The sequence below is a fragment of the Embiotoca jacksoni genome, unplaced genomic scaffold, assembly GCF_022577435.1.
Source record: "Embiotoca jacksoni isolate LCO1_2020_lvr unplaced genomic scaffold, fEmbJac1.0.p SCAF_49, whole genome shotgun sequence".
In the NCBI taxonomy this organism is placed as follows: Eukaryota; Metazoa; Chordata; class Actinopteri; family Embiotocidae; genus Embiotoca; species Embiotoca jacksoni.
Window position 1 is genome coordinate 2,437,501 of NW_027185402.1, and position 23,029 is coordinate 2,460,529.

Here is a 23,029-nt window from a genome sequence, read left to right on the forward strand (position 1 = left end):
CCTTTGACCTGAAAGCCTTCCCTGTTGAATAAACCATGACAAAGTGTACCAGCTTCACACTAGTTTTCTTTTTTATCTTTTATCCCGTCGATCCTCCCAATAAGCCCTTGAGAAACTGCAGAAAAGACAAGAGAGAAAAAAACATGGGCACCACGGGACGCAGTGTGGAATCATTGTTTCCATGGTAATGGTCGGCAACAGTAAGCCCACTATCAATTCCAAAGTATTGACTCTCATTCACTGGTGGTATTTAACCTTCATAGATGAATAGGCCGTCATGCGTGCAGAAGAATTGATAAAGCCACCACGTTCAACATATTACGATTGATGTCTTTATCATTTGGAGACTGGCCGAACTACAGCTTGCTTGCAAATTACTCTCCATGGCCTCATCTATCAGGTTATTGAAGTTGTGCATTGGCTTGGGAGGGGGAAACGAGACACTTCTGCATGGAAAATAGAACTACCCTTATCTACATTAGCTTGTTAGATTAGGAGAAAAATAAATGCCTAAACACAGAGTTCTTGTATCTTTGAAAGTGCTGAATTTATAATGCAGCAGAATCCCAATGCTGTTTTAATGCACTCCTGTGTGGCCTTTTTATTTAGATAAACTTTTAGACTTGTATATCATTGCTTTCTTATTTTATCATTTTTTCATGCTGTTCAATTAAACGATAAAAAAACGGAAAATCGGACGTCTGAGAGCAGGTCTTCTCTTTTCACTGAAATACCAAATCCAGCTAAGTGCTGATCGGCTCCAAACCCCCGCCAGTCCACACTCAACCTGGCAAACACAACAGGCTGGCACATCCTTTCTCTGCCGGGCCCCGTGGATTTGTCACTTTGACTCCCAACACGCCACCGATCCATTTTAATGTAAAAAAAAAAAAGGACCTGTCCAGAGCCACACTCCCAGCAGAAAGCAAGAGAAAACAAAAGCAGAAAGGTCAATGACTTGTGAGGTGAGGCAAATGGAGAGTGAGGCAGCAGTTTCCCATTTGTTGTGCCCCAAACGGAACTGGATGGAAATGGTGTCATGAGGCGTGGACGTGTGCGACTCGATCTCTCATGAGCAGCTTTTTGTTGCGGTTGGTAACTGGATGTTTGTAACCCAGCGAGTGCTCAACAGAGCAGCCCAGCTGTTTATCTAATGACTCCGTTTGGCTCGGTTTAAAACGGTTGTCGGGGCGTGTTGGACATAACAACAAATGAAACTGCGCTGAACTGAAGAGCGCCTTCTGAAATACACATGATGACGTACATTCACACAATGGGCCACCTGCCACTTCCACTACCAACACATCATGTTGTGATGCGCTGGAGAATTTCACAACAGCTGAACACAAACGGGAGAATCTCCTCGTGCACAAAACCACAATTAACCTTCTTTGTCACTCGCAAAACAAATGACCATACAACTTAACATGTTCAGTCAAAGAAGATTCTGCTTTCCCGGGATTGCTTTTTCTTTGTGCGTGGGAGATAAAACTTGAATGTTGCCGTCGAGGTACAGCACGATATAAGCGCTGCCAAGATTAATACGAACACAGCACAGGCTCTTATCTCTCCCGTGCTCGAGTACGCCAGCTCATTCAACAGATTTGATTACTCCTTAGTTTATATTTCCCTCACCCCTACCTGCTTTCCCGGCTATGAAGCTGCAGAAATGATGTCACGTCCAGAATGCCGAGCACACTGCAGCTTGTTTCCAGGTAATGAACAAGAGATGCAGGTATTGCACAAACACGTAATGTTCCCATTTCACTTCTCACTTTTTTTTGATGCGGGATGTTGAGCAAGGCCAAAATAATTAGACCCACACTGACTGTAGCTCCGGGTATAAACACATTGCACATACAGCGGAGTGTAAAAGCTCTTATTTTCTGTTGTGTTTGTTCCCTAGTTCCTGCGGCTCCTCGAAAAGGGAAGTATGTTTGTTCAGAGATAAGCCAAGGTTGCTGCGCCGTTCCTCCTCCTTATCTCTGATTCATAAACCAGATGGGTCCTCTTCTTTCTCTCTGCTTTCTCCTTCTGTTTGTTCTTTGCCTTGCGATTTGAGTTCTCCGCCTCCTTTTTTTTCCTCTTATGCTCTCTTCTCCAATGTTTAGCTTATGTTTCTATCCTCCATACAGTTCTCCTCCTCTGCTTTCTTCTCCGATTGACTTATTTATTTATTTGTCTTGCAACTTCTTTAATCTCACTTCTAATCTCCTCCTCCTTGTTTTACCGCAACTTCCTCCTCTCTTTACTGCTACTTGTATACCCCATGGTCCAGGACTGCAATGTAGTGGGAAACCCCAAACAAAAAAGGATTTTAGGGAGTTAAAAATGCAACATGTAAAAAAAAAAAATGCAATACAAAAAAAAGTCCTTCCCCTTCTAAGCGATACCTCGACACTTGCTCCTTTAAAGTCTAATGTACATAGTAGGAATAGGTATACACACAAAGGTAATTGACTGGCAGAGGTAACCGAGTAAACATCACACCGTGTGTACCCAAAGCTCCCCCATCAAGCTGTTTGTACACGGGGGCAGATAACCGCTGCAACTGGGGGCTATGTTGATAAATTGCGTTGCAGTCGGGGGTCTCAATTGCACTTTATCAAGGATCACTCTTCTAATTAGCATCCTGTTACCTCTCCTAATACGTAGGGCTAAAGCAGCTTGGGGTGTGTGTGTGTGTGTGTGTGTGTGAATCACTCTACACAAGGTGGGGTGTATTCATAGCAGTGTATCGCACCCTCTCTTAATTGGATGTTTGAATGTACCCATTTATCCACAGAAGGGCATCTAATTAGGGTCTTTTGACATTAGACGCAGCTTTCCCGGCTTTGTGGGGGTCTAGATTTCAGCCGGGCTTCCCATAGCCAAGCTTAATTGACTATTATGAGAAGGGTTGTGAGAATATGTTCCACAGTAGCGTGAACAGATGCCACCTGCAAAACTGCTCCTGAAGTTTTGTTGAATTGTTTTTTTTATTTTTTTTATTTTTTTGCATTGGCTGGATGAGTCTTTCTGGGTGGGTGAGCAGTTGTGCCTGCTGGAGCCAGTCTGCGGTCAGCCTTTCTGCTCTGGATGCTGCTGGACTTCAAAACAGGCACAGTTAAGTGCCGTATGCAAAAGATCCTTCTTCAAGGAAACTAAAACTGTCCGTCAGAAAGTCTTATATCACCAAACTTTATCTTCAGAATGACTTTGCATTTTTTTTTTTAAACTACAGAAATAGTTTTTCGCCTCTTGGGCTCAAAGCTACTCTGTGCAATGTTATTTTATGAATATACTGTGACTTGACGGAGTTTGATGCAAAAGGCGTCGCTCGCACTGAAAAACACCTGCCAGAGGATTATCACCAAACTCTTCCCTTCAGTTCTGTCGGGCGTTTTGGCCCATTGTTTTGGTTTTCCTATTTGTAGCTGTATTGCTCAGGTTTTTTTAGAAGCAGTAGGCAGTTGTTCTCAGTGTAAAGGCCCTCTGGTGATCCCACTGTATGCCACCTGTCCGATACCAGCACAACTAGTTAGCATGTAGCCAACGTAGCAGCCTATTTGCCAGATTTGGTTCCTCTCCGTTCTTGAAAACAAAGCCGGGCGAAAAGGAGAGTGAATATTGGAGATACACTCGTATGAGGCCATCAGAAACACAACTCCAAATAGAACAATTCGCTCGCATGTTCACGATAACAACTTGATGAGGTGATGATCAGGTGTGGAGAGCTATTTGTTGAAGTACCAGAGGTTACCTGGTTGCTGTTTCTAAGGTTGTAAAATATGTGAATGAATTTCAACTGAATCAAGAGAACTGCGAAAATGTTATTCCTTCACTTGGAGGGGGGAAAAAAAGTGCGTCGTTCCAGTGCGCTACGGCGATAATACCACATGTCAGCTGTTTGTTAACATCTTGCCTCCAAGCGGACAAGAAAGTCAACTAACGTGGATTTGAAGCTTCAGATCCATGAAGCAAAAATAAGAAATAAGGAACCAATAGTGTGTATTTCTTTAACAAATACTAATGTTTCAACTGTGCTGTCTTTTTTTTTCTCTTTTTAACAGAGGATACAGAACACAACGGACACAATGCTGGATTTAACTGGACGGAACGTGACGGACTTCTTGCTCAAGACTTTTGAGGACTCTGGAAAAACAAGGTAAAGCCTGTCAGCGTGCGCATGAGTTGTTGTTTTTTTTAACTTGCCCCAGCATGTAAGAGTTATTTTGCGCGCCTGGATGTCACAGCGCAGTCGCGTATCTGGGAGCACCTGAGACTGGTGGCTTTGCTCAGGTGTTGCGGTCACCAATTTCTTTTTATGTTTGATACGAAGGGAGCCTCGTTACTACCTGCGCTGCTGTTGCGATGATGATGGATCCACCTTCAGGAGATCAGCTCGGTGAAATATGAATGAAATGGAAAAAGTCGTGCGGGCCGTGCCGTCGCTTCCATGTCTTTGCGTTATGCAGTTGTCATGATTTGACAAATCCTGCTGTGCCACTCAGTGATACGCTTCCTTTAACCCGTCGTTTCACCGTATGAAAGCATTTAGAGCAAACTGTCAGGGAGAGAAATTATTAATTGTAAACGTGAGGTTGATGTGTCTGTTCAGCCTTGTGAACGTTTGATTATGAATCCAGAGCACATTCTTCACGTCCATATTTCCACTGTAGTATCTGCTGTATATCTGTATCTCATGTATAACTATGCAGAGCCAGTGTAAAAATGCGTGTGTGCCCAGAGCAATGTAGAGAGGGGAATACTTGAATTAAATCATAAAGGCCCCCAACAAAAAGGGTTTGAATTAAAACGGTGTTTTCATCAGTGATGTTGAAAGTTGTTAGTTTAGTTATTATTCTTTGGTGAGTTAAGAGTTTGACGGACTCTTAAATGTATATTGACAGCTTTCTAAGGGGCCTATCCTCTTCTGAAAGGGGCCAATGGTTCAGTCTAACCCTGCAGTAGGGTGGACACAAGTCGTTCATCTCCATATGCAGTAATTGCACAGACGCCTGGTCGTGTGGACTTCAGGTGAACTCTGAGGTAACAATCTAGTTCGAAAGAATTCTCGAAATAAAATTAGGCTCCCAACAGAAGAAAAGGCCTAACTATCGTGGGGTAAAAGCAGTTCAGACAAAAGTTATTGAGAGCAGCTTACAGTGTTACAAAAAGATTTTTGGTGTTAAATATGCTGATATTATAATCGTTTTCTGATAAATGAAGCAGTGTTGGTTTCGGTTCGAGTCAGAGCCATCGAGAGTGAATCGGCTGCAGGTGCACCATCTTCTCATGTTACTGAGCATGTCAGAGAAGCTGAGCTCCTAAATGTGTCATTTAAAAGTCATCTCGGGTATTTTCTGGGGCGTAATAGTAAGGACACAAACAGTATAACCCCAATGCCCCCATACTGGTTTCACTCCCAGCTGGCTGGACCCTTTTTAGCTGTTACCACATTTTGTGTCTCTCCTCACTGCTGCTATCAAATAAAGCCATTAAGGACAAAAAAAAAAAAAAATTATTTTCACAATTTTCACTGAAAAATGATTTGCAACGATAACACAGGTTGTCACTTTTATTGCATTTTTAAGATTGTTCAATATTAGGTCACGAGAGCTTTCCAATGTATATTTCTCAAATAATAACTTTTGTAACAGTCATGGTATCGATGGCTTTTGTTTTGTACTCGGGATGTAATGAAGGCCTGAAAAACTGTGGCAGAAATAATGTGTGTAAAAAAACCACACAGTAAAAGCCTCTTACACTAACTACAGCATGTTCAGAAAAGGTGCTGAAACTTTCCTATAAAAGGGTTTGAAACCTGATAACCACTAATATTAATACTAAAGGGCAACGGGGCCCTTTGAAACGGCATCTGGTGTCCGGATTTCGGCACTACGCCTCTGTCTCCTTGGCGTTACTCGTACACTCTCACCTCAACCTTCCTCCTATTCTTCCTTTTTCCTGCCACTCCAGGTACGGAGGGATCTCTGTCGGTGCAATCAACTCCCAGGTCCGTATGACAGAAGCGCAAATCGAAGCTGCGTTCAAGGATCTGAGAGACCTTTTCAGTTCATTTCAGGTACGTAATAAATACTGTTGGTGCCACCGGATTATATGAATTTCTTTCATCGAGCAGAAAAATTGTACAGCACATTGCAGCGCAAGGTCAGTAGTGGTGCTCTTGGATAGTAGCCCAAAGGCAAATACAAAGACTCGTGAAGAATTTGTTTATCTGCAGTGAATACTGTGGATATAAAAGTGAGGACAAAGCACATCCCCAGTGTGAGGATTTTTAAACGACTAAATACAGTAAAGTCTGCCCTACTGCGTACAGGCAGAAAACATGTGTGTGTTTTAAAAATGAATCCATATTTTAGTTCCCATTTTTAAACATATTTTAAATAATTTTGATTCGCCACGTTAAAGGCATGACTTTACTCTAGACTTTATTATCTTTCCAAATATTCGATTGATTGATCATTAATCTCCATACAGCATCTTCGTTTAGGATTACCACAAATATTCCTGGTGCCTTAAGGTCAAACCTTTAGGACTTTGGTAATCCCTTTATATTTCCTATAATATTATAATATACAGTAACACTATATTTTTACATTATGTTTCCCTCTTTTCAAATGTGCCCAGCAACTATCTTAATAGAACTATTTCTCTGATGCCTAACTACTGTATAAATCATAAAAATCCAACACTTGAGTCATCATCTGCTTTGTGACTTTTGTGCTGTGAGCATCTGTCCAACATGAAATGTTCAGAGCAGGTTTGTGATTGAAGAGGCGGTTTAAGAAGCGACTTTTCACCTGTCAAGGCTGCAGCCCGCCAGTCGTCTTTTGAGTGGGCCACTCCTAATTGGAGCGTTGCGTTCTTTGCACCGACAGCTTCGTATCTTGGATACAGGTGATGTTATTTGTAGTGGACTTTTGGACCCCGCTGGATTCTTGAACAATCAAGAGAGGCGAACGGATTGTAAGGAGAGAGGGGAGGTGTGGATTCTTCGCATCCATTTTGTCGAGTGTCCATGGCAACAGGCTCTGATTGGCTGCGCGTTGCTTTGAATAAAACACAAAATCTGGGTCCTCAGTGAACAAGAACACACACACACACACACACACACACACACGCGCTTTACAATCCCGCAAACCTTTTCACTCGCACATATTTAACTTCTTATTCAACTCAACTCTATTTATTTGTCTGCATTCACACACTCTTACTGAAGTGTTTGTTGAACTCCATGCCAACTCACTCGTCCCCTCCTCTTGTCTCTTGCTATCTCTCTCTCAGCCTTTCTTTCACGAACACATTGTGTCATTAACATTTCAAATTTTGGACATTCAAACTACTTTGAGCTCAGCACATTGCTTTGCCCTCGGGCGTCTCTGGTCTCATCCCTACCAGGGCTCCCTTCTGTGTCTCCCGGATCTCGACGCTAATGTGACTTTAATTCATGCAGCAGCGATGATGTAACCCTAATGGCGGGCATTAGCCGTCCCAGCCCTGAATTCCTTGTTATTAAAGTGCTACGCTGTCCTTGGGAAATGTCTGGCTCTGTGGTGCTTGCTCGGCAGGCAATATGATGTGAGGCAGTAACTGGAAGTAGCGCAGCTTTGCACTCGGAGCCACCTGCGCCGACTGGGAAGTGGGTTTTGAAATTTCTCTTTAATTGCATTTCCTGTGTCTCGCAGGTAGATATAGAGGTCTGCGTTGCAAGAGGTGACGGGAATGGCAAGAACAAGGAAGCCCGTGTGCTGAAATAGTATAATTAGGCCTAAAAAAAAGCATCTGAAATGGCACACAATATTATGTAGATGGGGTTAGGGTTAAACCGCTCAGACAAGTTTTCTTTTATTATTATTAAATTAGGAATAAACCGTTAATTTCATCAACTATAAACAATTTCCTCGTAAGTTCTTCTACACTCAAACACACACACACACCATACGACCACACCGTCCACACACACACACACACACACCATACGACCACACCGTCCACACACACACACACACACACACCATACAACCACACTGTCCACACATACCATATGACCACTGAAGTATGCCGGCCACTTTGAAATACCAGCCAAAAAAAAAAGTCACCAGCGCACACTCAAGTGGCTTTATTGCTGGGTCTTGAGCCATGGCACCGACGGGTCCGCCGGCCAAACCAGCCTTGTCATTGTCCTTGAGCGGGGAGGAGTTTGTCAAGGATTAGACCCAGGCAGCTGCTGGCCCACTTCTCATCTCGTTTCAGCCACCACTAATCCTCAGGAAGGCCGACTATTGGAGTCTGCTCTTCACTGCTTGGCACAATTCAAACCAGAGTGAAGTAAAAACAAAAATACAGCAAAGATTCCTTTCCTTTTTTTGTTTTTTTTTGTTTTGTTTTTGTTTTGCTGGAGGACGCATTAGGGACAAGAGTAGGAGTCTTGTTCTCTGTCCGGTGCATGAATAGGTAGTGACTTGGAACAGAGGGGATGTTATTCAACACAAATACTTCTGTCAGCATAGATGGGGATGTTTTTTTGTGTTTTTTTTCTCCTCTTTCACACTGTAATATGGCAGGAGATGAAGAGTTCATGCTGCCTTACTGAAATGATGTGTATATATTTTTGTTACACCAATGAAACAGAGTGGATCTATGGCAGGGCAGTGAAGAAGAATAAAAGCTGTCTGAATGCACTCTTCGTGTTTCCAAAGTTCGGAGAATATCACAATATGGCGTAGGATCGGCTGAGTAAAGGATTGTGGGCAAGAGAAAATAAGAACAGACATGGTATGATCTCCTCTGTCTCTTGTCCTTGGGTAACTGTCTCGGTGGCAGGCGATATCCTTTTTTTGTTGTTGTTGTTGGTCTTATTTCTTTCCCCTCTTCCTGTTCCAGTGCAGACAAGCACTTGCACCTGAGCACACTCTTGATTTCTCGGGATGTCTCTCTTCATTTTTCTCCTTGTTTTTTTTTCCCCACACCTCTCCCCCCGGTCGTCACTCGCACTTTACCTCCACCGACCTCCCCTCGCTCTGTGCAACATCCACCCGCGCCCCCACCCATTCTTCCACTCATCTCCTCTGCTATTGCCCTCCGATGAAGGCGGAGTCCAACAGGAGGGCCATTTGCATTTATATCACGCGCGTAATGTGCTCAGTACTGTTATGGCTGGACTGAACAGCATGGTATCAACATGACACTTTGGAAAATCACATGCCTGTCATCTCAAGGCCCTTTTCCCAAGGCTCATTTCACATGAAATATGAATGCAGAAGAGCAGATTTGAATGCAACTTGTCCAGTCTCCCATCTCTGCCATTTCCATCTCCTCACCTCGCCACAAAACCGAGCTGACACTCCCCAGAAAAATACTTTCTTTGCTGTTATTTTCATTTCTGTCTGGATATGAACACTTCCACTTAAGTCTACTTAAAACTGATTGGTACGTTAGATAATTAGGCAGTTTCTGTTAACTGTGAGTCTTTGTCTCATGTACTCTTCCGCCTTTCATGACTTTAATTATTTCACACTATTAAGTACAATAGAAATGTTTAAAAAAAAAAAAAAAAGCCAAAGTTTAAGGGGGCACATTTTTTCCCCAAGTCTCTGGAAAAATAAGTGGCTCGACACACCCAGATGCTCTCCGGAAGTCTTAATTATTGTCTGCCTTTGCCTCGTGTTTTGCATTTCAAAGAGCAGTGGTGGTTTTCCAAGTGTTTCCAATTAAGTCTCCGACTCAAGATTCTTGTTTTACTCATCTTCTTTAGGATAATGTGACTGATCAGACGTTCCAGAAGGCCGAGGTACTGCTGAAGAATATAGGAACCAGGGACAACGTCAAGGTACTACATTGTCTGACACTGGCTACGATACATCAAATGAGATGAACGTTTAATGATTGAAGAGGAGAAATTAGCCCGGTACAGATTTTTGTGGAGGAAGTGTGGTAATTAAGAGGAAACGGGACACAAAGACAGTGAAGGGCCAAACCTAAAATCATTCTACTCAACTTCTTTTACTTGTTTAATTTACATAATTATGATTTGTGATGCTGTAACATCTTAATAAGGCAGTTAGGATAGCAGTGACAATTTAGGATAATGGTTCAGTCTTTTACTATTGTAAGAGCAGGTCCAAACTTGACCGCATTATATAAATGTATTATCACATTTTTCACTGTATAATGACTTAAATAGAAGTCTCAAAGTAAGTATGATTTTTTTTTTTAGTTGAGTGATTTTTGTATTTAATGTTCAAACAACGATAAAACGGAAGTTAATGGTCTCGTACAAAAATCTCACTTAGATTTCTCATTCTGAGAGTAAAACTTCGCCCCTCCCCAAAACTCTTTGATGCTTGGAGGAGTTTCAGAAGTGGAAATGTGGCTTGCCATCACATCTGAATATATTTTTCACTTCCTTTTCCACCCTTGTGTATTTAGACGAGCTTATGCTCTTTGCTATCTGTTATCTGAAATCGATGAATATGGTATTGGAGCTAAAGACTCTTCACAAACTACTGGATGAAGATATACGTACAATATAATATAGAATATAAAATATGTTTCGGAGGTGCAGAAAGATCAGAGGAAAACAGACAGAAAGAGACATGAGTGTGTGTGTGTGAGAGAGAAAATTGCATATCCTTCTCTGTGATGCAGTGTTATGTTATGCTGACACTCAAACACCATCCACTCTTAATTAGCGCTGCACTGTAGGCGGGGAGTCGCACCCCCCCCCCCCCCCCCACACACACACACACACCTCCCCCACCCCGCCTCACACACACACACACACACACACTCTCTTTCATCTCTTCCACAGAGACTCAGAGAATCACTTACATAAAAATAATGCGTACAACGTTTTTTTTGTTGTTGTTGTTTTTTTACTCTGCAGTTAGCATGCTATGTCACATCAAGATTTGGTAATCACCGGAGGCCTTCATCTTCTATGAAATGAAAAGTAGCTTTTGCCAACTTGATTGCCTGCAGTTATAGTCCCTCAAAAATGTTTCAGAGGTAATCTGACCCCTCTCCCCAGAGCGCCTTTTGTTCACTAAGTGGATGAGGATGTACGGTCTCGCTCTGCTGGTTTCTTGCTATTATGTAAGCACAGGAAATGCAGAATAGAAAATGTCTACTGTAAAAAAAAATAGCGCCCAGTACAGCTGACGAGAAGCCCTCTGTCACTGACGATGTTTTCTCCTTTTCTTCTGTCGTGCAAAGACAAGGATTTATATTTGGCACGCCGTCAGAAGGCCACGTTGATGGTACGCAGCTCCTAAACGCAGTTCAGCAGCTGCTTAAAACACCGAGTGGACAGATTCTGTCCCGATGCTTTCAAAGTTTTGCATCATTCTTTGTTGCTTTTAAGCTTTCTAAGAAAAAAACAAAAACCAAAGACACTCACATTTCCTTTCGTTTATCTGGACAACATAAGTTGCGACTCAGCAGTGCTCCGAGTGGGACAAGGCGGTCCAAATGTCCCGGAAACCTTTTTGAAAATAAAATCGCCCCAGAATTAAAGAATTTGATCTGCATCTGCTCCACGGCCGCGACTTATGTCGTTTTCAGATGTTTGTATGAGAGATAAATCTTCCCTGGCATCGCCGGGTGTTGTTGCTAGGAAACATGCGAAGCGACCGCAAAAGCCTCCACATGCCGTTCTCGGTGCCAATGCTTGTCTCTTCCACGGCAGGTGTGGTTCTACAACCAGGCGTGGCACGGCATGGTGTCCTTCCTCGGTGTGGCCAACAACGGCATCCTGAGAGGGAATCTGCCGGCGGGACGGGATCCACGCCAGTATGGCATCTCCGTCTCCAATCACCCCCTCAACCTCACCAAGGCGCAGCTCTCCTATGTAGCCATGTGAGTCAACAGGCCAAAAGGAAGGATTAAAAGGGGGAGACGCTGCCATGTTTTGTTTTTTTTAGCTCGGAGGAGGTCCTCAAAAATGTGAAATATAGTAGCATTCATCTAAAAGAGACTGACGGTAATTGGGGAACTAAGAGAGACGAGGCAAAGAGAGAGGGACGGAGAAATTTAGCGAAAGGGAAAGAAAAACAGCACAAATAGAGAGCAAGATAAGTAAGAGACAATACAATAGGAAGCATAAAACGCATAGATAGATGAGGAATTTCTTTGCATATGCACAGATTCGGAGGCACATGGGAGGTCTTTAAGAAGATACATCCTTTTTTTTGTTGTTTTTTTTTCCCCCCGCCTGCCTCCTCCGAGGGCTAGAGAGAGAGCTTCTCTCCACGAGAATCGGAGATTAACGACGTGCTAAATCAGAATGTATTGGCATGTGCATCTAATTGCTCCCTCTGTGCTGATTTGTTTTGTGATCGCAGCTTCTGATTTTGAGCTGGTGTGTACTCCTGAAGACTATCGGTTGTTGATATTTTCGCATCGTGTTTTTTTTTTCCGTCATCAGTGCGATCAATACGTTTTAATAGAAAGTAGCTGGAATACATCAATCTGCAGCAAATTACCGTACGGTGACATGAGCAGAACTCCTGACAGCATACAGTATCAACAGAGATATGTGTCACCAGAAACTGAATTTGAATCATTAATATTTCAACTTGAATTGCAATTATTTTTTTTTTTTATAATTCCATTAAAAAAAAAATGTATCTCAAGAGCATAATAGAGCATAATTTGAAAGTTAAGTAGTTGGTAAAACTTAAAACTGAAAATGTGGTTGAGCTTTAAGTAAATTTGGCTCTCCAACGTTTGTCAGGGATGTTCCAAGATATGTATTGTTAGGCAACATCCCCCGGTATATTTTTTTTTATTATAAATGCAATTTCATAATTTTACATGCGGTTTCAAGTTTATTTAAATTCAGTAACCAAAGCAATGTTCTGAGAACATTCCCTATTTTGATAAGCGAACTCGGTGAAGGAAGCAAACATTTAGTAAATAATGTCAGTGAAATTTTGTTATGAGGCTATGGATTTAAATAACTACCATTTAATTTCTTGGTTGATGATGAATATTTGCAACGATAATAAGCGTACAATGTTTCTGTGATGAGAAAAATCCCATTAACTGTTGTTGGTATTATTATCATTATTTCATTTGACACAATTGTTCTCACTTTGCAGGTTATAGAAGTTATACAGTTTCAGAGTCTATATGTAATATATGATATTACATTCAGTTTCAAGTTTATTGAAATTCACCTTCAAAATCTGCTCTTCACATTACATTTTTCAACAGAATTATACAGGTTAAATCGTTCAAAGTAGAATTATCATTCAAATTCAATTTTCAAACGCTATTATTCAAGTTGAGCGATTCAAATTTAAATGATTGAAATTCATTGTCTAGTTACACATATTTCTGCCCATAATACAGGCTGTCACTTTTCGAAGTGGTTTTATTCTTCACTCCCCCACTGCTCCAGTCCAATCCTCAGCCAGGTATTTATGTACTGATCAGGTGCTGACGACAGCCCTGAGTTAGAGAGGGAGACTGCGCCTGTGTTATAGGGATAATTATGACATCCTACCTCTTTCCTCTCTACCTCTCTGTGCAGTATAATGACCGCAATTTATGAACTATGATTTCCGGATGAGCTTGGACATTCTTTCATTGTTGAATAAGCGCGCAAGCTGAAGTCGAGAGTGGGGGGAAAAAAAGGGATAAACGCCTTGAGCAGCTGACTAAGCACATGATTAAAGCTCAATTATCAATATACATTTTATATGAACAATGAATAAGATGACAATGTTGAATGTTAAAGGTTCTGCTCATACTGACAAACCCACAAAGAAGCATCGCCGGGCTCCTCAGTGCTAAGAAACAGGAAGCTGTTCTCAGGGGAAAAGCTCTTAAAACGTGACTGTATGTGGCCTGCACCACTCAGAAAGCAGACAGAACTCGCAATAGCTGGTGAGGAAGGTCACATCGAGCAGCTAAAGAGACATCTATTAATGTCAATCAAGATTGTGCAGACCAAAAGTGAGTAAATATTTGTCTCGTGTTGTTTAGGTGGCAACAAAACGCAACTCCAAATAGATGCTGGTGTTATTCCCCGTCTGCTATGTGATTGTGGAAGTGGGCTGTTATTTGCCGAGTCAGATGTTGCCTTTTCAGCTCCTTCTTTACCCCCTATATGGCTAAAAATATTCTTGAATGCAGCTTTAAATGCTTTAAGTGCTGTGGTTTTGGTTTGCAGGGGACGAATATTTAATGCCGGACATGGTGGGAAATCGGCTTGATTTATTTTGTTAGATTGATGAATTCTCCGAAAATATTTACATGATCTTAAATTCTAACATGTGAACGTTGATAAATTTGGCACTTTAAGGCCAAATTCCCACTTTTTTAGTTTCAAAGTGAATTTACTGTCTGTAGCTTTTGTCTGACTATGAACTCCAAACCAAAGTAAATTTGTAAACAGTGGTGTTTTTTTTTATGGGGCCCTTACGTAGAAAGTTACCAAAGGCACAAAATGTCATCAAAAGCCAAAAATGTGTCTCTGACTAGTCAGAACCATCTGAAATATCAGGGAACCCCAGTCTGAGAAATGCATTTATATCTGCCATTGACACTTTAATAATGTTATGGAGAGACAATTGCAAAACCTGTTATTTCCATAATAATTTATCCTTAATGACTTGTTCCCTTGCCAGGTTTTGGACACCACAATTGCGCTGCTCAATCTAATTTGAAGTGACACTCCCCCCTAATGTGCTTCACAACCAATTTCAATGCAAGTGATGTCATGAGCCACAAAATTGTGAGGGGGGTGTGCAGGTGGGAAGAAAGTCGACACTTATACCCACTGAAATTACCGCTTCATTCCCCCCAATGTCTCTGCATTGGCACAAAAATAAAGCCTTCCAATTTCCTCTCTCATCTTTAGAAATGTCAGCTTTGGCAGCATTTCGTTATTGAGAAATATATATATATCACTTCTTAATTGCTCTGGAATATCAATTTGGCAACTGACAAAAACTTCTCTTTTTTCCACTCTTGAATTTGATGTGTAATTTATTTGCAATCAACAAATTAAAATGGTTTCTGTGCACCCCACCATACAAAAATATCCCATTTAATTTGTGCATATAGCTCAGCTGCCAAATGAATTGTACTTCTCTCTATCAACATATAAAGGCTTCTCTACATATGCAATGTTTATAATACAAATAATGGCTCAAAAAGATTCAATATTTATCTCCTACTTTCAGCCTCCTTACACTGTAACATTTCAGGCTGTGTCATGCAGACCTTCTCAATTAAAAATACCTAAAAGAAAGCAATACATACTGTAATACCTAACTCCCACTGTTAAGCTTCTGCGCTCTGCCATTATTAGTTAATTAGCAGATTGCTTCATCCTCTTTTCACAGCAATTAACCACCTTCAAGCATTCAGGGTTAAAACACTCACAGGCTTTTTTCCCCTACATTACTTCCCCCCCACCCAAACAGAGCACGCAGCCCTTGAAACCTGTAGCAATGTGGGTTGGCACCCGCTGCTGTAAATTATTTAATATTTATGCGTTCTAATTGCGGCTGGTTGACGATGATAAATACAGCCATGTAGCCACGCTGGGCGACTTATTTAATATGCTAATTCCACAGCAGGAGGCCTTGTGAGAGATGATCACGGGCCGAGGGTGAGCGAAGGCGGGTGGGCGGTCAAGAGAATAGACCAGAATTTTATCTGATGCTAATTGAGCCGACACAACGAAGGACGTTTTCAAAGGTAGGCTGGCACAAATGAAGATGTACGGCAGTGAAATGAAGGTCAGCATCTTGGAGGAGAAAGGAGCAATTTGTTTCTGACATAAAAACTGTTGCACATTAAAAAAAAAAAAAAAAAAAAAAAAAAAAAAGGCTGGTCAAGATTTTAAAATGCGCTCCTCTGTTTTGTTTTTGGCTGAGTGGCCATGAAGGACCAAACTTATGACGGTTTCAGAAGGTTAATGACGTTGTTTTTAATCATGTACAAACAACATTGTCAATGATTTCAATGACTGTATTACTGGTCTAATTGAGACTGGTCGAACATACCTGCAACATTAGGTACCTAGATTAGAGTATTAAATGTAGTGTGTATATTGCTTTGCAGGATATGAGCATGTCGTCTAGCCCATTTCTTGACAACAAAAGAACCAACAACATACCTGATTATTTCTCATATAATTTCTTCATTTTTAATATAGCCGGGAAGCAATGGCTGTAGGGTAGGGTAGGGTAGCTAGGGTTGTCCGTCCGTCCCGTTCTCATGAACAAGATATCTCAATGACACATTGAGGGCATTTCTTCAAACTTATCAAAAATATTCACTTGATACCAATGCTGAAGTGATTAGATTTTGGAGGGCAAAGATCAAGGTCACAAAAGACATTTTTTTTTCAATGTCTTTTCAACATCCATCGTGGGCATCAGTGTTGACTGTTGAAAAGACGTCTTTACAACAGACGTTGAATGAAATATCTTTGGAACGCTTTGAGGAAATCTCTTCCAGTGAGGCACAAACAATTATTGGGACTCAAGGATGGCCTGTTAAGATTTTGGTGGTCATAGGTCAAGGTCACTGTGATTTCACATCCGTTTCCCATTTAGAATGTGAAATCTAAGGAATGCCTTTCGGGAATCTCCTCAAATTTAGCACAAACATTCACTTGGACTCAAAACTGATTCGATTTGGGAGTTGAAAGGACAAAGTCATTGTGAGTTCAATATCTATGCGCTTCGAATGACATGCATGCAAACTACGACTTGATTGTTTAGCAAATGCGTACAACCTGTCGGCAGTAATCCCGGTTCAGTAAAAACGTTCCGCAGTGACAGTTTTCCTACAGTTTGCCCACAGCACAGTTTGCAGTCAGCCATCTAGCATCCTTTCTTTTGTAATAATTTAAATTATGGGGGGTGATGGCCTTGTGAAGATCGGTAGAAGAAGCAAATGCTGTGGTATATAGCAAAGCCGAGTGCGCGCTGAAACGGAAACTCAAGTGAACCAGTATTCCCTAAGAAATACATTTAAATGCAGTGAATATCACACCAGAACTTTAATCGGCTTCACTGGAAGCATGAGACCGTTTAATTTAGATTTCAACTGAGCCTAAGTTCATATTTCTTAAAGACTTTATATATTATATATATCTCATATTATAATTCATGTGAATGATTTTATCCGAGGCACCTTACAAGACCCTAGAGCTTACATCTTAGCATCGGAAATCTCACAGCAACAGCAATCATTAGCCAGTTCACTTGTCTTTGAATTTAATCATTTGCTTCTGTGACGTGAATTTCAAATATAACATTTTCAGAACCAAAACAAATCAGCATTAATAGACATTACTTCAAATGTTTTTCAAAAAGTTTTTAAGGTTTAATTAAGTCAAACTTGATTTTTACTCCACGGGGAAACAGACAAGATGAAACTAGTGCAATTCAGCTTTCAAACAAAGTTTAGTATTCACTCTGAGTTTATTTTTTCATTGTCCTGCTACACACTAATAGCTCTTCACTCGACTTCCTGTTTGCTGTGTCCTCTTTGATTGCAGGGCCACAACCTCAACTGACGTGGTGGTGTCCATCTGCGTTATCTTCGCCATGTCCTTCATCCCCGCCAGCTTTGTCCTCTTCCTCATCCAAGAGAGGGTGAACAAATCCAAGCATCTGCAATTTGTCAGTGGAGTAAACCCAGCTGTCTACTGGTTGGCCAATTTTGCGTGGGACATGGTGAGTACCGTCTTCACCGAGCTGCTGCTCTTCAGGTGAAGTTTAAAAGTCACATTTTATTACCCGATACATCACATGTAGGTAAATAGTGGAGACATATGCTATAATGTGATTCACCCGAGAAAGGTTTCAGACAGTGGCCTTATTCATCCCACTTTTATTATCTATTCTTCTTTCTGAAGATTGTAAAAACATTGTATAAACATAATGTCCATCCGCTGTAATTGATAATGGAGCTTTGGCACATCTGACTACTGGGAAAAGCTTCACCTGAGCAACAGTTATTGGCTGAGGCGTAATTATCGACAGCAGCTGCCCCCGGTGGTTACGCTCAACAGGCTTGCCGGCCACTTTCCCCGAGGAATAATGGAAGTAAACATTTCATCAGTTACCTTTGGTAGAGAAGCGGTGTCTGGACACTCATCATTATGGTGCATAAATGCTGGCTGAGTGGAAGACAAATGCACCTAAGGAGCCAGTTGGATGATTCCAGCCTGAAGCTCTCTGCATTACTATGCATGCTGTACCAACAATAAGGAAGTAACAGTGAATCCTGGCTGAGAGCATGTCAGTGTGAACTGCCTCTGTGAACTATTAATACATTCTGTTTCTATTATGGCGTTTCAATGCAGTATTTCATTTATATTGTGTAATAATAACACTATCAATTATGTTGGTTTAGGTCTTTGAAATGGCAAAGAATTCGGAGTAAAAAGGCCTTTTGCAATTTGTTTTAATATTGAATGGATTTAAACAAATATTAAATAAATATTAGTCTGTCATGAAGATTTTATAAACACGCTCTACACACGTTCAGTTCAATGTGTCATTGAGCGACCGTTTGCTTCGAACAGCAGAGAATCAGATGAGTCTGTTATTCACTGAATTAATTAGAACATTTCAAGGCGGATACATTTGAGTGCTAATTAAAAAGTAATCTACAGATTTAATAATTACACATGCTTTCAGTTTGTCTGAAAAAAAAGAAAAGAATGTCAAAAGCATTTTAATGTCGACATAAATGCCCTGAAGAGTGAATTCTTAATCATGTGCTGGCCGTTGCTTCTGACAGAGAGAGCTGCTTATTTTTTTTTTTTTTTACAGTTTTCTTGTTGATGTTTGTTTTGACAGTGTAACTACATCATCCCCTGCTTGATTGTGATCGTGATCTTCCTCTGCTTCCAACCACAAGCCTATGTTTCCCCTTCCAACCTGCCCGCTTTGATTCTGCTCCTGATTTTGTACGGGTAAGTACATTATACAGGACAAATTGATCCGTCCAATATTCAGCAAAAATTTCCTCATGAAATAACTTCAAATTTGTCAGTGACGTCGTAGTGATTCGTGGACTGACCTTTAAATACACCTGCGAGTGAACTATTTTTTACAAACAGCAACTTTTGCAGTCCAATGCGTTACTAAAGTTCACACCAAACCCATTAATATAAAGTTATTTCAAAAAATGTTCCTGTGCTGCACAGGTATACAGCACAGCCACCACAGTGTGGGAATTTACAGATATTTACCTTCAAGAGTACGGCTGCAGCCACATTTTTTTTCTAAGGAAAGTCTTAATCTTTTAACCGTTAGTGTCAAATATTTGGCCAATCATAATTGTAGTACTGGAGCAAATCTCACAGGATTCCCAAACATCCTGGAATTTTTTAGATCCCTTTTCCAGTCCTGGAAATCGAGAGACACAGTAAAAATGCCTAGAAAACCATTTCCATGTGAGGGTTATGTTGGGTGTGGGGAGGGGGTGGTGGTAGTGCCACACAGGATACCTTCCATGTCAGCGCTGCACACAACTTCATCTACTTCCAATGCAGAACTTGAACTGCTGACTGCCAAGTGTGGGCGGCATTTATTTTGCAGTGCTTTTATGGGTCACTTACTGGAAATGCAAATGATCAGCTGAGGCTGGTGGTGCCACGGAATGATACAGCTGACCTGGTAATCTGCATTCATGAATAGAAATGGCATGAATTCAGTAACTGCGAACATGATATTTTCAACGACTATTAACCCCGATAGGGAGTTCAGTGAGTAGGAGCCACGGTGGAGATCCCTTTTGTATGTTTACGACTGTCGTTCTGCTTCAAATGGGTCAGAGGATTCTTGTTTCCCTCTCGGTTTGTTTTTGTGTGACAGTGTTTTTGCTTTCTTCAGGTGGTCAATAACCCCCATGATGTACCCCGCCTCCTTCATCTTCAGTGTGCCCAGCACAGCTTACGTGGTGCTGACCTGCACCAACCTCTTCATCGGGATTAACGGCAGCATGGCCACCTTTGTCATGGAGCTCTTGGATGATGATGTAAGTGGCAGCCCCGCCCGAACACACACACTCTGCAGTGGATGGAGAAAAAAAATAGACACACATCCATATATGCATAGCTCTAACACCATTGAAGACACACTTCCTGTGAAACAGCAGTAACAGAATTTCAGGCTCCCATAGCTGCATAAAAAAATGATATTCATGCAGAAGCTATAGGAGTGGATGGCTAATTGACTTGAATCATAGATAAACGCCCTGTGTTTCGAAGCAAAGGCTTCCTCATGCATGTGGGTGGAGTGTGTGCCCACCTGGTATAACTTTTAATGTATTTCCTTTATCCTCTCAAGGATTTTTCAAAGGAGTTATTTTCCCATATTTTCTTTAATGTTTAATCGTTTGGTGAGAATTGAGTCTTCGGAGAACTTTCCTCATCCATCTTTCAGCAAGTGTTCATTTTAACTGCAAGCTGCTTCCGTCTCAGGGGAATCAAAAGACAAAGGCACCAAACTCGAACTAAATAGGAGATTGAGAGCTTGGTTTGGAGAGGAAGAGAATAGAAGGGGATGCTGACTGTCAGTCATTTTACTTTTGATTACGATTTAAATCAATTTCGTAAAACAAAAATAAGTTGGCCTATTCCTGAATGTAGAGTTTGTTGAACAGTCAGTCGCTGGACCTCGGTTCCTTACAGGTGTGCCGATGTGGGAAATAATGGAAAGTTCTTGATGTCTCCTGCATTTGTTCTTTGCACTAAATATGTCGAATTTGATTTGTTGCCTTAATTGTTATTTGCATGATTAGCATACATCGCCCACTCGTGGATTTAAAAATAAAAAATAAAATTCCACCTCGTATTTTTAGCCGCACGCTGATCAGTCATTCCTTGTCAACAGACACAACAGAACGTCGCTCTGACAAGCCGCTCGTACATCCGACGCCTCATAAGAGCGTCTCCCACGGCCCCGATGCGACACTTCAGACGCGGCGTAATGTTGTCTGGAAGTCTCTGCCTCTGCACTGTCTGTCCCCCCCCCCCCGACACGCCTGCCTCTGACTTGATGTTTCCTCTGGCGCCGCTCGGCACCGGCATGGGACGCTTCCCATCTACTAACGAGGCCGCCTCATTTGCATTTCGATTTCATTATCGCCCCAGCGTTCATTATCAGTTTGTATTTTTCACTTGGCACGTCTCCGCTCCAAGAAAGTCATTGTCGGCGCTTTGTTGTCTCTGCATTCTGTTTATTTATTGATACAGTGTTAGTGGAGCGTATTACTCATAAAGGGCGCCATTGTTGATAATTTAATGGACCGCATGTTGCCCGGAGGCAGTGAAAAGGGACGGATTTACTGCACACTTCTCTTGTTCAAGGCATTAAGGACAGCAGAGACCTGACAGGGACAGGGGTCCGTGATCATTCTGCTAATCTGACTTGATGTCACTGCCGATAAGAGCGCCTGATGGGTCAACATCAATCATGAGATGTTACAACTCCAGGTTTCCCCTGTTCGGAGCCGATATCTCTTCGGAACAGACTTGTCACAAAACAGCTCACGTATATACGACAGTAGCACGATGTGCTTCAGTTCACCAGAAAGGCTACATCCTACACATGACAGCTCAATCCAGTTTTTTTTTTTTTTTTTTTTTTTCTCCTTTTGAAACTTCTACGGTTTCAAAGCTTTGTCTCATCATTTTCAGACTCCTCAGCGGTCGCGTTAGTTAAACAGGGTTGCTCAAAAGTGAAGCTACAGGCTTCAGTATGTTCTTTGTTTTCAAGCACAGGGTGAATCCAGATCCCTTTTGGGCATAGCACCATTTTTGTTTTTCCTCCGTGTGAGGATAGAGGAAAAAGTGAGCAGAGTGAGAAAGCCAAACTGCGGTGTTACAGACTCGGTGCCCTAGTTTTGTCTCGAGACCAATGGGAGATTTTCTTCCCCCCAGGACTGTCCAACTCCCTGTGGATTGCATCAATCCCAGTGTGCCTTGTATGCTCGAAGCAGAGTCTGAGTCAATACACGTCCACCACGTGCCACTCGGAGATAACCACAGGCTTGGATAGATTTTCCGGGATAAACTTGTATGTGTGGCGGCGGGGCGGCGTTGACAGGTACCACCAACCTCATGACGTGTACTTGGAGATCATTATGTCATGTCCAGCAGCGTTTATTGACAGCATGTTTAAAAAGGAGTAGTTTTGTATCGTGTATACTTCAGAACAGAGTTCCCACACGTCAGGGAATGTCAGGCAATTTGTAATATCCTTTTCCAGACGGGGGAAAGTCAGGGGATCATTTGATCAAAATGTTATTTGCCATTTATCAAAATATAAAACTTTCCATGTCGTCTTTTTTTTTTTTTTATCACATTATTTCATGTGTTTCCCACATCGCTCTGTGGTTTTATGCCCCTTCTTTTCATCAACAAGTGGGGAGCACTTCAGTGAAGATGGGCCTTTTCTTGTACCCACTTAGGAAGGCAAACGCAAGGAAAATGTAAATTTCAAGAGTTTGTCAAACTACTATATATCTATCAAATATGGGAGAGAGACAACATGCTGCCTTCTCACCTTTCCCAGTTGTGCAGTAGGTTTAAGCAGTGTCAAGATTTGAACTAAAAACGCCTGTGAGCCTGCAAAGCGATGTGAATATAATAATGCGGCTGTTTCCTGCTCAGCACAACGATAATTTGTTATTCTGTTCAATAGAGATCATTTTCAGCTTTTTAGTCAGTGAAGGTCTGGGAGAAGTCGAGGAATTCGACATTTGAGTTGGAGTGGGAACCCTGTCAGAACAAAACTTTAAGGATCTCTCCCACCGGGCGATAACCAAAGCACAAAAAGTCTGCAAAAAAATTCCACAAAAGCTCCTGAATAATCTCAGTGTTCCCGCCATTCACGCTGCAAAAAAAAAAGGCATGAATATCATCTCCAGAAAACATGGTTTCCGACTGTTCGAGCCATATATTGTTCATTGTGATTCCCGGCGTTATGAATGACACCATGCTGTGGGAAAACAGCGATATGAGTCAGATAAGCACGGCGCA

The 23,029-nt window shown here is 41.6% G+C and overlaps 1 protein-coding gene across 1 annotated transcript in view; it reads left to right on the forward strand.

The window, feature by feature from the left end:
- Window positions 1–23,029, forward strand: part of LOC138210900 (phospholipid-transporting ATPase ABCA1) — a 144,752-nt gene that overhangs the window by 82,553 nt on the left and 39,170 nt on the right. The window contains exons 32-38 of the mRNA XM_069170271.1: window positions 4,053–4,147; window positions 5,962–6,067; window positions 9,761–9,835; window positions 11,693–11,862; window positions 17,531–17,708; window positions 18,840–18,955; window positions 19,878–20,022. Of these exons, the coding sequence (XP_069026372.1) occupies window positions 4,053–4,147; window positions 5,962–6,067; window positions 9,761–9,835; window positions 11,693–11,862; window positions 17,531–17,708; window positions 18,840–18,955; window positions 19,878–20,022 (885 nt within the window). The remainder of the gene's footprint in view (window positions 1–4,052; window positions 4,148–5,961; window positions 6,068–9,760; window positions 9,836–11,692; window positions 11,863–17,530; window positions 17,709–18,839; window positions 18,956–19,877; window positions 20,023–23,029) is intronic.